We start from the raw sequence: 14,338 nt of genomic DNA, 5'->3' as shown, positions 1-14,338 counted from the left end.
TATTTTTCAGAAATTGGTGATTGTCTCTGTTGTTTTCTATAAAACTAATTTTGTAAAACAGCAGAGATCTTTATACAAACTCCTAATGGATGCCAAATACTTTATCTAAAGATGCTAATAATTTCCGTCATGGTATCAACTTGAATCCTCCACACCTTTAAGAATGCTTCTTGAGCTGATGCTTGAGCCCTCACTGAGAAAGAAGATATGCTAATCTGTCCTTGATGAGGCTGCATTGATTATCTGAGATGTGGAAAATTCATAATAACCACTTCACTTAGTGCTTATAGGAAGCTTTATTATTACTAATATTCCTTAACTTACTAATTTCTAAAATATATAGCTTCTCACTGCTTATAACATTATGCTCCCAATTCCTACAAAAGCATAAAAGAGGAATTTTAGTGGACTTCCTTTATTTTAAATCAGAAAGTCAGGGCTCTTTAATAATGAAGACATTTTAAATCGTATTGTATAAATGAACTCCTTTGTGCTTTATAATACCACTCTCTAATGATCATTGAAAAAATTTGATGGTACTGCATTAATGTGGTACTTAACAAGGTGACCAGTCTATATTAGCGTTTAGTTTAATTTTCAAGTTATTTTAAATGAAAAGGAATGGTTGTCAGTAAAATAGAAGAGATTAAATTCTTTTGTTCAGAGGAAGCTTCCTTTATAAATTATTTTTTTATTTGTTTTTATTTTCCATAATTATCCTATAAATTACTTCTTTATAAAGAAATTATTTCAGTTACATACTGTAGAGAAGAAATTGCCACTGTTCTCTCACATTCATGTGCTTTATACTGCTGCTGTAGGCAGTCCGGGGACCCCCACACACCCAGCTATCCCTATACTGTGTGTCAGTTGCCGTGACATGGCTCATTAACATAGATGTGCAATTGCTATGGATGAAATTGTATTCCCACTACTCCCTGCAAAATGTCAACTACAAAAACAGAAAACCTGGTTAATCTTTTAGGCCAGTATACTAATACTCTGCATATTTTCCTGCTTCTGCTGGTTCCCAGTGGCTAATATGCCAGGGGCACCTGGGTGGCTCAGTCGGTTAAGCAGCCAACTCTTGATTTTGGCTCAGGTCATGATCTCAGGGTTGTGAGATTGGCCCTGAGTCCAGCATGGAGTCTACCTGAGACTCTCTCTCGCTCTCCCTCCCTCCTTCTGCCTCCCCACCTCCCACCCCCACGCTCTCTCTCAAATAAATAAATCTTTTAAAAAAATAATAGTCTATATGCCAAAGAGGCATATTTTGAGGGGGCTATATTCTAGTACCTTTCACTACCTATTTGATCTATCTCTTATCCATTGAATTCTTTCTGTTTGCATTGCTACCTTTCTCCTTGATAATTGCAATAGCTTCTTATCCTGTCTCCACTCCCAGTTGAGAGAGATCATAGTAGATGTCCCTGAGTGGGTATAATATACAGCCGCCAGTTGAAATTAAGGACAAGAAGGGCACCTGGGTGGCTCAGATGGTTAAGCGTCTGCCTTCGGCTCAGGTCATGATCCCGGGGTCCTGGGATCGAGTCCCACATCGGGCTCCCTGCTCCTTGGGAGCCTGCTTCTCCCTCTGCCTCTCTCTCTCTGTCTCTCATGAATAAATAAATAAAATCTTAAAAAAAAAAAAAAGAAATTAAGGACAAGAGTAGGGTGGACTAGGTACTAGAGAATAGAAAATATTTGGAATGTTCCTTGTGGAATAATTGGTAGGGTGTCTACAAGGATTGTTTTGTGGCCCTGAGATTAGCATTGGAATTGAGTCCCTTAATTATAACCTTAGAATTTTCTATAATAATGTGCCACAAACAGAATTGGGAGTAGAGAAAGTAACCGGAGGTTGTCCAGGATTAGAGATGTTTTTGAGTATGTGGAATGTAAGGAGGGCAAGGACTCTGAAAGAGTGAGATTGAAATGGCTGACCCCAAGTTTCAGGATATGAAGCCAGGCACTTGCACCTATATCCTAGATGCGTAGAAACCAAGAAGAATGAACTTGAGCTAATGTTAAGCAAGAGTATCAAGTTGCAGAGGAGTATCATTTATTTTAGATTTTAAAAAACATGTAAAATAATTCTTTTTATTTCCAGACTTTACTTAAAGCCCCTCTATCAGTATTTTAGGCAAAATTCTTACCAGCTTGTTTCTTGGTCCCACAACTCAATAGATTTGAAAGAGCAAATTGAAAAAGCTGACCCCGTTAGGTGCAGTAGAAGTGAAGGTGGAAGTGACACAGAACTACTAAATTTGATACAAAAAAGGATCAAAAAGCATATGAATTTAGGTTAAATTAATGTAAGATAAACAGTCTGATGCATAAACAGCACTAAGAGTACCCTTATTAAGTCAGCATTTGGTAGCTGAAGTTCATGATTAAGACTTCGCAGCATATCAAAAATCAATTTAAATCTTATTTGGTGTATTTTCATAAAGAGAGGAGAGTGATTATTTTAAGGTTTTTGTGAAAATGGTTATGATGTAAAAAAATATCTTTTAGGAACTAGAAGGGGTAAGCATGTATTTGGAAAATTCTCTTATGTGGAACACATAATGCTTGTTTGAATAAAGAAATACTATAGTTTGAAACAGAAGATGATTGCTTGAGAAATAAATGACAGTTTATAATTGTTGCTGGAGATACATTAACATACGTTTCTGTTTTTTTGACAGATTGTTTAACGAACAAAAGTGAAGAATTATCAAATAGCACACAATACTTCCTCAGTCTGTTTAATCAAACCTTGACCTGCTTTGAGCATAACCTCCAGGTATTTTTTTATGATACTTGAAATTAAAATGCTGCCTTGTACAAAAGCATAATAGATAATTCAACAAATTTTTTTTAGCATTAATTGTTGATATTTATCTGTACACACAATGTAGGAGGGTAAGTAGACCTGGATTTCTGCTAAGTTCTTAATATTACTAGCCTTTAGGAAAATCATCAAAACTTTAGTTGTCTTATTTGTAAGGTGGGAACAGTAAAATCTATCCTGCCTACCTTCAAGTATTTCATAATGAGGATCCGATGAGATATTGAGGATGAACACAGTAATTTGGGTGTATGATTGTTTACTTAAAACACAATGTTCTGGGGCGCCTGGGTGGCTCAGTTGGTTAAGCAACTGCCTTCGGCTCAGGTCATGATCCTGGAGTCCCGAGATCGAGTCCCGCATCGGGCTCCCTGCTCAGCGGGGAGTCTGCTTCTCCCTCTGATCCTCCCCCTCTCATGCTCTCTGTCTCCCATTCTCTCTCTCAGATAAATAAATAAAAAATCTTAAAAAAAAAAAATAAATAAAACACAATGTTCTTCTGTCTGACCGTAATTTATCTTGACTTTGCTTATGCAATAAGGTATTATGTATGCAGTATATGATTCTGTCTACAGGCAGCTTATTCTTTGCCTCAATATTTGTTTAACTATATTTTACCTACTTTATTACTATTATTTTTTTAAAGACTTTATTTATTTATTTGACAGAGAGAGCGACAGCGAGAGCAGGAACACAAGCAGGGGAGTGGGAGAGGGAGAAGCAGGCTTCCCGTGGAGTGGGGAGCCCGATGTGGGGCTTGATCCCGGGACCCTGGGATCATGACCTGAGTCGAAGGCAGACGCTTAACAACTGAGCCACCCAGGCGCCCCTATTTTACTTACTTTAAAAGGCACTGTTTAGTAAGGTAACTGAATTACTGTGTAAAAGGTAGCCTTTAAGAAACCTACCCTTGGGGTGTCTGACTGGGTCTGTAGAGCATATGACTCTTAATCTCAGGGATGTGAATTCAAGCCCCATGTGGGATGTAGAGATTACTTAAAAAATAAAATCTTAAAAAAAAAAAAAAAAGAAACCTATTCTTTTTGGTTTTTGTTCTCTCCACCTCTGACCCTTGAATATTGGTATTAGAACTTTTCTGGTGGTGTGGTGAGGGGTGAGATTGGAACTCTGATAAAATCCTAGATTTAAAACCTGCTTAACAAGTAAGTAATCCCCACAAATAGATGTAAACATGTTTAGTATAAGAATGTATGATTTCGTCTTTAATCAATGTGATGACACAGAATTATGAATTTCCCTGAGAATAATAAGAATTATTAGATAAGCAATTCCCAAGAAATGTTCTGCAAGGTGTAAATACATGGCCCATAAGAAAAGGTTTAGTGTTCTGATAAGGTTGGGAAATGCTTTACTACAGGACTTTAGAATTTTAGTGGACTAATGTATGTTGTAAAACTCCAAATGGTAATTTTTGCATACAAGTCTATTTGACCAGTTACTCTTTGGTGTAAGTGTTCTGATGAATGTTTTAGGGAAATTAACATTTTTCCTGGGATGTTAATTGCAAATATTTTTTCCTAGTTGTTTATTTTTTTTATTGTGCTTTTCTTTTTGTTATGAGGAAAATTTTAATTTTTATATTATCAGATTTATCAAAAACATTTTAACAGCTTGCAGACTTGGTGTCACATTAGAAGGTTTTTCCCACTTTGCAATTATTTTGAAAATTTCTCCTGTGATTTTTTTTAGTAATTTTATGATCTCATTTTCTGCATTTAAACATCTTTTCTCTATTTATTTTGGTGTAAGATGAGAGGCATAGCTCCAACCCTTTCTTCCTGATGAAATGAATTGTAGAAGCAAGTAAAAAAAAACATTCAATCGTTTTAAGATTTTATTACAGTTGCATTACATTTTAGATTCATCATTTGGAAATAATTGACGTGTTTATGATACTGAGCTTTCCTGTCTAGGAATATGGTATATTCTCTTTTTACTGTGGTAAAATAGAATATGAAATTTACCATGTTACCATTTTAAGCGTACAGTTCAGTGACATTAAGTACATTCGCATTGTTGTGCAACTATCGCCACCATTCATCTCCAGAAAATTTTCAGACTCAAGCTCTGTATCCATTAAGCAATGATTTCCCATGTCCTCCTCCTCTAGCCCCCAGTAACCACCATTATTCTCTATTTTTTTAATGTCCTCTAGCACAGTCTTACCGATTTATTTAAATTTTGTATAGGTTTTATACATTTCCGACGTTTATTCCAAGGTATTGTATCGCTTTTGGTGCCATTGTGAATGACATCTTTTCTTCCCCCACTACAGATTTTCACTGGTTACTTTCTTTTAAAATGTTTTATTTTGGAATAATTTTAGATTTACAGAAAAGTTGTATAGGTAATGCAGAATTGCTGTATATCGCTGACCTAGTTTTCCCAGATGTTAGCCTATGTTACCATGGTATATTTGTCAAACCTAAGAAATCAACATTGGTAACTGTTAACTAAATGCCAGACTTTATTCTGATTTTACCACTTTTTCCACTAATGTCCTTTTTCTGTTTAAGAATCCATTCCAGGATAACAAGTAACTGGTCACACCTTAAAATTTCTATCATATATGTAGCTACATTCCCTTTCTTATTCCAAATGCTATTTTTTTGGGGGGTTCTTTCTTCCCTTGAGTTTTCTTTAGGCTTGTTAAATGTACTTTCATTTTATTGATCTTTCCAAAAACCTGTGTTTGGTTTTATTTATTTATTTATTTATTAGTTCCTGGGTTTTTTTTTCTTAATGTGTTTGTTTATTCTTTTGCATTTATTAATTCCTCCTATAATCTTTTGATTAATTTTGTCTTTTTTCTAGTTCTTTCAATTGAAGGTTAATTTATTTCCAGCTTTTCTTGTTCAACAATAAAATAATTTTCAGATTGTAAAGTTTATCACTTTGGCCTTTCCAATAATAGATTCTGATAAAAAAGGATTACATTGAGTTTATTTCTAAATTTCCAATTTTAATTTGGTTTGTTCTTTGACTTAAGAGTTCTTTGGAAGATTATTTTTTAATAGGAGTGACATGATTTCTTTTGTTTATTTTTATTAGTACATCTCAAGTTTTATTGAAATTGTGACCAGTAAATGTAGCCTGTCTACATTTTGGAATTTACTGAGATATCTCTGTGATGTAATAATTATTAAAAATGTTTATTTTTTTAAAAGGTTTATTTATTTTAGAGAGCACAAGCAGAAGGGGCAGAGGGAGAGGGAGAGAGAATCTCAAGCCGACTCTGCACTGAGGGTGGAGCCTGACGTGGGGCTTGATCCCAGTACCCTGAGATCATGATCTGAGCCGAGACCAAGGGTCGGACGCTTAACCAGCTGAGCTACCCAGGCTCCCCTGAAGGTTTCATTATATAGGCATGATTGGTTAACTGGTGATTAACTCCGTCTCCAGCTCCTCTTCCCTCCTTAGAGGTCAGAGGTGGGGCTGAAAGTTCCAACCCCCTAATCATGCTTTGGTCTTTCTTGCGACCAGCCTTCATTCTGAAGCTGTATAGGGACACCCAGCCACCAGCCATCTCATTAGCATACAGAGGCACTCTTTTTACTCTGGATATTCCAAAGGCTTTAGGAGCTATGTGCCAGAAGCCAGGGACAAAGACCAAATATCTGTTTCCCATTATACCACACTTAGCCTCCTGCGGTCTGTGACCATTTTTCAGTCTTTCCCTGTTTCTCATGACTGATAATTTTGAGGAATACTAGTCAAATATTTTATAGAATGTCCCTCAATTTGGGTTTGTCTAATGTTTCTCTCATGGTTACACTCGGACCGTGGGTTTTGGGGAAGAACACTAGAGAAGTGAAGTACCTTTCTCATCACATCCTGTCAGAGATACACGCTATCAACATGGTTTATCCCTGATGGTGTTATCCTGATCACCTGGAGAGGGTAGTGCTTGCCAGGTCTCTTTAATGGAAAGTTACCTTTTTCTTCCTCTTTGCATATTCTATTCTTTGGAACCAAGTTACTAAGTATCAGGAATGGGGGTGGGGAAATTAAGCTTTAAGTCCTGGAGGGGTGAGCATTTACTTAAATTATTTAGAAATCTTTCTGTAAGGAAGATTTGCCACTTCTTCCACATTTATTTATTTATATCAATATGGGCTCATGGACATTTATTTCATACCTTGGGCTGTAATTAATTTTTAAAAGTTCTCTCCTGGGGTGCCTGGGTGGCTCAGTAGGTTAAGCGTCTGCCTTCGGCTCAGGTCATGGTCCCAGCGTCCTGGGATCAAGCCCCGCATGGGGCTCCCTGCTCAGCGGAGAGTGTGCTTCTCCCTCTCCCGCTGCTGCTCCCCCTGCTTGTGCTCGCTCTGTGTGTCAACTAAATAAATAAAATCTTAAAATAAAAGTTCTCTCCTATTTGCTGAATGAATTCTTTTTCATTAGGACATTTACTCTGCTGTCTCTTAATCTGTTTTCCCTTTGAATCATTTTACTTGCTTGTTTTTTTTTCTTGTTTATTTTGTTTTCTTTTTATGTCCGTCGTTAGCCTCATCTTTATTTATTTATTTATTTATTTTTAAGGATTTTATTTGAGAAAGTGAGAGCAAGAGAGAGCATGAATGGGGAGAGAGGCAGAGGGAGAGGGAGAAGCAGACTCCCCACCAAGCAGGGAGCCCAATGTGGGGCTCCATCCCAGGACCCTGAGGTCATGACCTGAGCTGAAGGCAGATGCTTAACTGACTGAGCCACCCAGGCGCCCCTCATCTTACTTTCTTATGTGCTTATGTGGTCAATGTAATAGGATGATTATACCAGGTTGGGAGAGCTGGAAGCAATCTCCCTCTTTCTCCATATAGAGTTTGGTTTCTGTAGCTTGGCTTTCAGAAGTTCCCTTAAGCAGGCACTATGCACTCACTTCAACAAATGTTTGTTGGGTGCTGATTATGTGCACGGAGGCAGTGTTCTGGGCACTGAGGATAGAGCAGTAAACAAGACAGGTAAGATTTCTGTTCTTATGAACTATATCCTAGTAGGGGTAAGATTAATAACAAAGAAATGAAGTAATTAAGAGTCATGAGTCCTGGAAAAGGAGTGTAGTGTACTACTTTAGATAGGGTGGGCAGGGAGTACCTCCGAGCAGGTGAATTTTGAGATGATCTAAAGTTTGAGATAGTCAGCCACTGGAATAATGTTTTCCTTAGAAGCAAGGATAAAGGCTGTGGGGGAGAGAATAAGCTTGGTATGTGCAAGGAATAGGAAGAAGGCCTGTTTGGCTAGAGCACAGTGAGCACATGTGAATGAGATATGGGGAGATAGGCAGAGGCCAAATCATGTAGAGCTGTGCAGAACAAAGGAAGAAATATGGATTGAATTTTAAGCACAAGGGGAAGCCATTTAAATCAGGAATGTGACATGATATGAGTTGCATGTTAAAATAGCATTCTGGCTGCCCTGGAGAAACTCAGTTGAACCGAGGCAAGAATGGAAAGAAGGAACCTAATTAAGAGGCTGTCACAGGAGAGAGATGGTGTGGACTGGGATACTGACTGCAGTGTTGGAGAAACAGATCAGTTCAGGCTATATTTTGGAAGTATATCTAAGAGGACTTCCTGATAGATTGGGTAATTCCTGAGAGTGGTGGAGGCTGATCAGAAAAGGAAGAAGAACCAGGGTTATCCTAGGCTTTTGGCTCTGAGTAGCTGAGAGGATGATGGGGCCACAGGAAAGACTGGTTGTAAGGGATTGGGGATTAAGAATTCTGTTTTGAACAAGTTAATATAAAATAGCTATTAAGTATCTAAATTGAAATGTCAGATAGTGTTATAAATGAAACTGGAGCTCAGGGGAGAAGTGTGAGCTGGAGAGAGAGATTTGAGAATCATCAGATCAGGTACAGATGATATTTAAAGCCATGAGACCGAATGTGAGTGAGTAAAGGTATAATGATAATAAAGAAGCCCCAAAGACGGAGTCCTGGGGATATCCAGTGTTTTGTAGGTAGTGTGTGTGTGTGTGTGTGTGTGTGTGTGTTTGAGGAGGGAACAGAGCCAGCTAAATTGATAGTGGTGTACCTGGGATGCAGGGGTGCAGGAGCACCTCACCTGGCTCAGAGGGGTCCCAAACAAATCAGGTTTGGCCACCTCACTGCTGACAAAATCCAGAGGCAGAGAAATGAATGGTGGTGAAACAAGAAAGGAAGGCCAACACTGGGAAGATGGGGCTCTAGCCTCTCAAAGACTGTCTCCAAAGTGCCAAAACTACTTCCAGGTTTATATAAGGAAAACGTGGGGCAAAGGTTTTGGGCGGATACCTGCAGGTAGTCTTTGAAGGTCAAATGGATCATTGTCATGGAATCAATCTGGGTGGGGTCTTAAGGCTCAGGGCAGTCCTTATTGCTTCAGGGGGTACTTTTGGTTCCCGTTAGGGGATGCTCTGCCTTCAGGGTTTTTCCACTTGAGCCAAGAGACAAACAGGAAAGAAAAACCCAACTAAAAAGTTGGGAGTCAAAAGGGAGGCAGCTGAAGTCCTCTTTCAATGGTAGCAATGAAATTGGTGACATGGGCTGTGGCAGTGGCTCCACGCTCAGTGACTGGGCTGGGTTGTGGGTTTAAATTCCAGACCAGATCCATTTGGGGTAGTAAGTATTTGCAGATGGCTTCTCTGGAAACCTGTACTGTCTTGGCGGCTGTGGAAAGACTTTTGTGGATGGATCTGCTGGAAAGGTAGGGCTATCATTCTAGCCTATTGCATCTCTAGAGGACAGTGGGTGGGTGCAGAGGATAGAGGTTCGAAGAGACTGTGGTTCTGGTCAGTTTCTCTGGGACTGGTATTGTAGCTTGCATTATAATTCAACCTTCCTGTGATAAGACTACGTGTCACACCTTTATATTTTAGGTGCTATTCAAGTGCCTGGATTTACCTTTCTTTTCTTGAATCTCTTCCGGTAAAGAAGTCAGGACGCAAGGCACGTGCTGTTTCATCCTCTTCCCAGAATCCTACTTCCTCATTCCTTTTAAACACTGCAAAGCTTTTTATCTTTTGGCTATGCCAGTCAGGCCCTATGTTGATGGAGATTTTTGTTTGGTTCAGTATTTTACTATTACAAACATGTCTTTTTTCATATAACTTGGAGTATTTGTATGACTTTACCTGTCTGGTAGATTCCTAGAAATGAAATTACTCTGTCAAAAGATATGTGCATTTTAAATTTTCGTATCAATGGTTAAATTACATTCCCCCATCAAGGTTCTGTGCTCAATGTTTGATTGAACACATTTAGCTAGATGCACCATTGTTCTGTGAAAAACAGACCATGTGCTATTTCTTGTGGCAGAACTAAGGAGACTTAGTTTCTCTGTCAAATAGATGGTGAGGGTAACATTGTGGGAGCTACATCTGTTTAATTCCTTTAATTTTTCCTTTTCTTTTTCATTCAAATATTCAGTTAATCCCGTTTCTTTAGGCTATAAGGTAAAGAATAAGGGGAATAGAAAGCAAGAATGTGAACTGACTGGTTAGCAAACTTGTTCTTGAAAAGACAAATGTCAGTCTGGGAAGTGGAAAAGGTTGAGATTCAGTAATATAATATCTTATATCCACTGCCTTCATGTTAGGTCATATAATTCTTTGGCATTAGTCCCTTTTTGTTGACTAGAGAGGCCTGGATTATAAACCTTGGGATAAGAGGGTGGAGTGGGGATGTAAATTTGGTGCCTTTTCCTTCCCCTTTAATAAAGTCCCTTCTGTCTCAATAAGGCAGACTTCAGTGTTGAAGTCAGCCCAGGCAAGGGCATGTTTTATTTTTCTGTGAGAGTAGGATAGATAAGAGCAGACATATAAATGACCAGATGATTTAGGAAATTTTTGGTATTTAGGCTTTAGTAATTTGGTGTCTGAGCTATTGTTCTCCGTTACGGTGGCTTGCTTGCTTCCTTCCTTCCTTCCTTCCTTCCTTCCTTCCTTCCTTCCTTCCTTCCTTTCCTCTTTCCCTCCCTCCCTCCCTCCCTCCCTCCCTCCTTCCCTCCCTCCCTCCTTCCCTCCCTCCCTCCCTCCTTCTTTCCTTCCTTCCTTCCTTCCTTCCTTCCTTCCTTCCTTCCTTCCTTCCTTCCTTCCTTCCTTTTTAAGATTTTATTTATTTTAGGGGCGCCTGGGTGGCTCAGTCATTGGGCGTCTGCCTTTGGCGTGGGTCATGGTCCCAGGATCCTGGAATCGAGCCCCGCATCAGCCTCCCTGCTCGAGGGGTGGCCTGCTTCTCCCTCTCCCACTCCCTCTGCTTGTGTTCCCTCTCTCGCTGTGTCTCTCTCTGTCAAATAAATAAATAAAATCTTAAAAAAAAAAAGATTTTATTATTTTAGAGAGAAAGAGAGACAGCACGAGCGGGAGGGCAAGAGGGAGAGAGAGAATCTCAAGCAGGCTCTGCGCGGAGCCTGCCACAGGGCTTGATCCCAGGACCCTGAAATCATGACCTGAGCCAAAGCCAAGAGTCAGATGCTTAACTGACTGTGCCACCCAGGCACCCCTGGTTTTTGCTGTATGCTTGCTTTTCATACCAGGTCTTTTATGTGCATTTCATACTATAAAATGCACATAAGACCTATAATACAAGTCGTGGTAGCAATATATTATAGATGATAAAACTGAAGCTCAGAGTGATTTACTAACCTGTCTAACATCACAGCTCAGCACGTTAACGTGCTGTATTGTTTCTGTCCTCTAGGAGGTCAAATAGCTTATGTTAAAGAGATGTAATGTTTTATTGTATGTATTACATGTGCCTTTTAGGGGAATATTCACAGTCTTCTGCAGTTAAGGAATTATTCAGAAGTTTGTAAAAACTGTCGTGAAGCATACAAAACTCTGAGTAGTTTGTACAATGAAATGCAAAAAATGAATGAACTTGAGAATAAGGCTGAATCTGGAACACATTTATGCATTGATGTGGAAGATGCAGTAAGTAATTTACTTCTTTTTTTTTATTATGTTAAGTAATTTACTTCTGATATGATATGTATTTTGCAGTGTTCTTGATTGTGCCTTTAGTATCATTATCCCCTTTAGAGGTATATTGGAATCCGTGTATGTTGTCTTCAACTAGAAATAACTGGTTATAAGTAGTAAAGTTTTAGAATATCCGGGTCTGTCAAACTAAAATGGACACTAATCAAGTACTTCATAAATGAGTTGATAATTTGGTACATTTGTTCTTTTAAGTTTGATGATAAGTGCCCTTTTCAGAGCCATTGGTGTTATATGTTTACATTTCAGTTTCTTGTGCACTTGTTCCAGATTAAAGAAGTCTCTGGTTTGCTATCATGTGTTTCTGAAACCATTTCTTAATTACTTCCTATCCCATTGCTTTTATTCTTTATTATCATCTGAAACTTTTAATTTACTTTTTTATAGTCTGTCACCCCTCACTAAAATAGAAGCTACATGAAGACAAGGACCTCATGTCCTTGTCCTAAATACTGTTCAGTATTTAGAAAAGTGCCTAGCATATAGTGGGCCTATTAGCAATGTGTATTGATTGAATGGTCAACAAAAAAGCCTTTTCCTCCATTGTATAGGTTGCCTTCACATGGGACACCACTAGATGGCGATCATGCCTTTTTATGGGACTATGGTGCCTGAGTTTTGAGGCCTCAAAGGAAATAGGAATTATTGGCTCAGAGAGCTTAAGGTCCAAATTGATAAACCTAATGGTTGAGAATGATGAATATGAATAACAGCTCAGAGTGAACTATAGTGTATCACTAATATTCGACATGGTAAAAACACTTATTATCAAACTTAAAATGGGTGCACCATAGGGATTTTTGGTTTTTTACTGCTCTAATGTCTGGATTAGTACCTGGCTTCCAATAGGCTCTCAATAAATACTACATATATATTTTAAGACTAATAGTCTATTTCATAATTTTTAAAATAAAGAAAAATGAATATTGATTCTCTGACGTAAGTTGGACTACACAGGAAATCAACATGACCACCTGCTTTAGAACATCCTTCTTATAATAAGCAAAACTTAGCAGTAAACATACAAAGCACCACTTGCAAACCAAATCTCAAACAAAATTCAGGCAAGAACATTTTTCTACATTAAATTTGATAGTTTCCTTATATCACTTAGCATGTTTGATAGAAACCATGAGCTCAATGAAAATGAGGTTTTGCTGCCCCCAGATGTCTGTTTTTAATGTATGCTGCTAAATAAGATATTATCTTATAAAGTTTGTATGACTCATTAGATATTATGTACTTAAAAATTGTTTGCCATGTGAATCTTTCATAATATCTTAGGTAATGTATTAAACATTTCATAGATATCATCTCTTGAAGAGAAGCTGTATTTAGTTGATATTTTTATTTCCATCCTAAAAATATTGCAACAAGCTCAGTGAGATTACATATGTAACATAAGAAAAAAATTTTTGCTTGTTTTTGTGAGCCTCCTCCCCCCAGTTTTACTGGGGTATAATTGACAAATAAAATTGTAATATATTTAAAGTGTACAGTGTGATAATTTGATACACACACACATTGTGAAAGGGTTCCCACAGTCGAGTTAATTAACACACCCATCACCTCACATAATTACCCTTTCAGTCTTTTTTAATGAATGAAGCATGGTCGAACAATATTCATATGATACAGGTTCTCTGTTTGAGATCTAGGAAAGGTTGACATTCCTTGGATGGTGTTATGAATTTAGAATATGAAATTTCTGTATGGATATAAACTTATATAATGACTGTGAACCAGCTAATTTAAGAAATTGTCTTCAGGGGCGCCTGGGTGGCTCAGTCGTTAAGCGTCTGCCTTCGGCTCAGGTCATGGTCCCAGGGTCCTGGGATCGAGCCCCACATCGGGCTCCCTGCTCGGCAGGAAGCCTGCTTCTCCCTCTCCCACTCCCGCTGCTTGTGTTCCCTCTCGCTGTATCTCTCTCTGTCAAATAAATAAAAAATCTTTAAAAAAAAAAAAAAAAGAAATTGTCTTCAACTATCAATAGATTTTTTTAGGGATGTATGTTTAGTCTAAATTCTGGATGCCTGTTATGTTATTAATAAAACAATTATATGAATTGAAGACAAATTAAATATAAAATAAAATAATTTTATTTGTTTTGTTCCAGATGAACATTACTCGAAAACTTTGGAGTCGAACTTTCAATTGTTCGGTCCCTTGCAGTGACACAGTGCCTGTCATTGCTGTTTCTGTGTTCATTCTCTTTCTACCTGTTGTCTTTTACCTTAGTAGCTTTCTTCATTCGGAGCAAAAGAAACGCAAACTCATTCTACGTAAGTTCCTTTTTACAACTTTATTTAGCTAACACCTGTATTTTAAACACTTAGGCCTGTTTTAGAAATGATGTATACTCTGAAAACTCAAACCGTATTAAGCTAAAACAGCTCTTTTCTTCAAATTTTAGTTACACTTACTAATGGAAGAGATGTGTAAGAAGTTTATAGATAACATATACATTATCATCAAAAGTCAACACACGGTATCTTCTGGATATTTTAATTG

At 38.0% G+C, this 14,338-nt stretch overlaps 1 protein-coding gene across 1 annotated transcript in view; it reads left to right on the top strand.

Moving 5' to 3' along the window:
- Nucleotides 1–14,338, top strand: part of OSTM1 (osteoclastogenesis associated transmembrane protein 1) — a 32,070-nt gene that overhangs the window by 12,431 nt on the left and 5,301 nt on the right. The window contains exons 3-5 of the mRNA XM_045865269.3: nt 2,691–2,788; nt 11,594–11,761; nt 13,944–14,109. Of these exons, the coding sequence (XP_045721225.2) occupies nt 2,691–2,788; nt 11,594–11,761; nt 13,944–14,109 (432 nt within the window). The remainder of the gene's footprint in view (nt 1–2,690; nt 2,789–11,593; nt 11,762–13,943; nt 14,110–14,338) is intronic.

The sequence above is a fragment of the Mirounga angustirostris genome, unplaced genomic scaffold, assembly GCF_029215605.1.
Source record: "Mirounga angustirostris isolate CCGP_5_RB_7025 unplaced genomic scaffold, mMirAng1.0.hap1 SCAF_8, whole genome shotgun sequence".
NCBI lineage: Eukaryota > Metazoa > Chordata > Mammalia > Carnivora > Phocidae > Mirounga > Mirounga angustirostris.
Note: the sequence above shows the minus strand (reverse complement) of the source record. Positions and strands in the feature narration are given on the sequence as shown.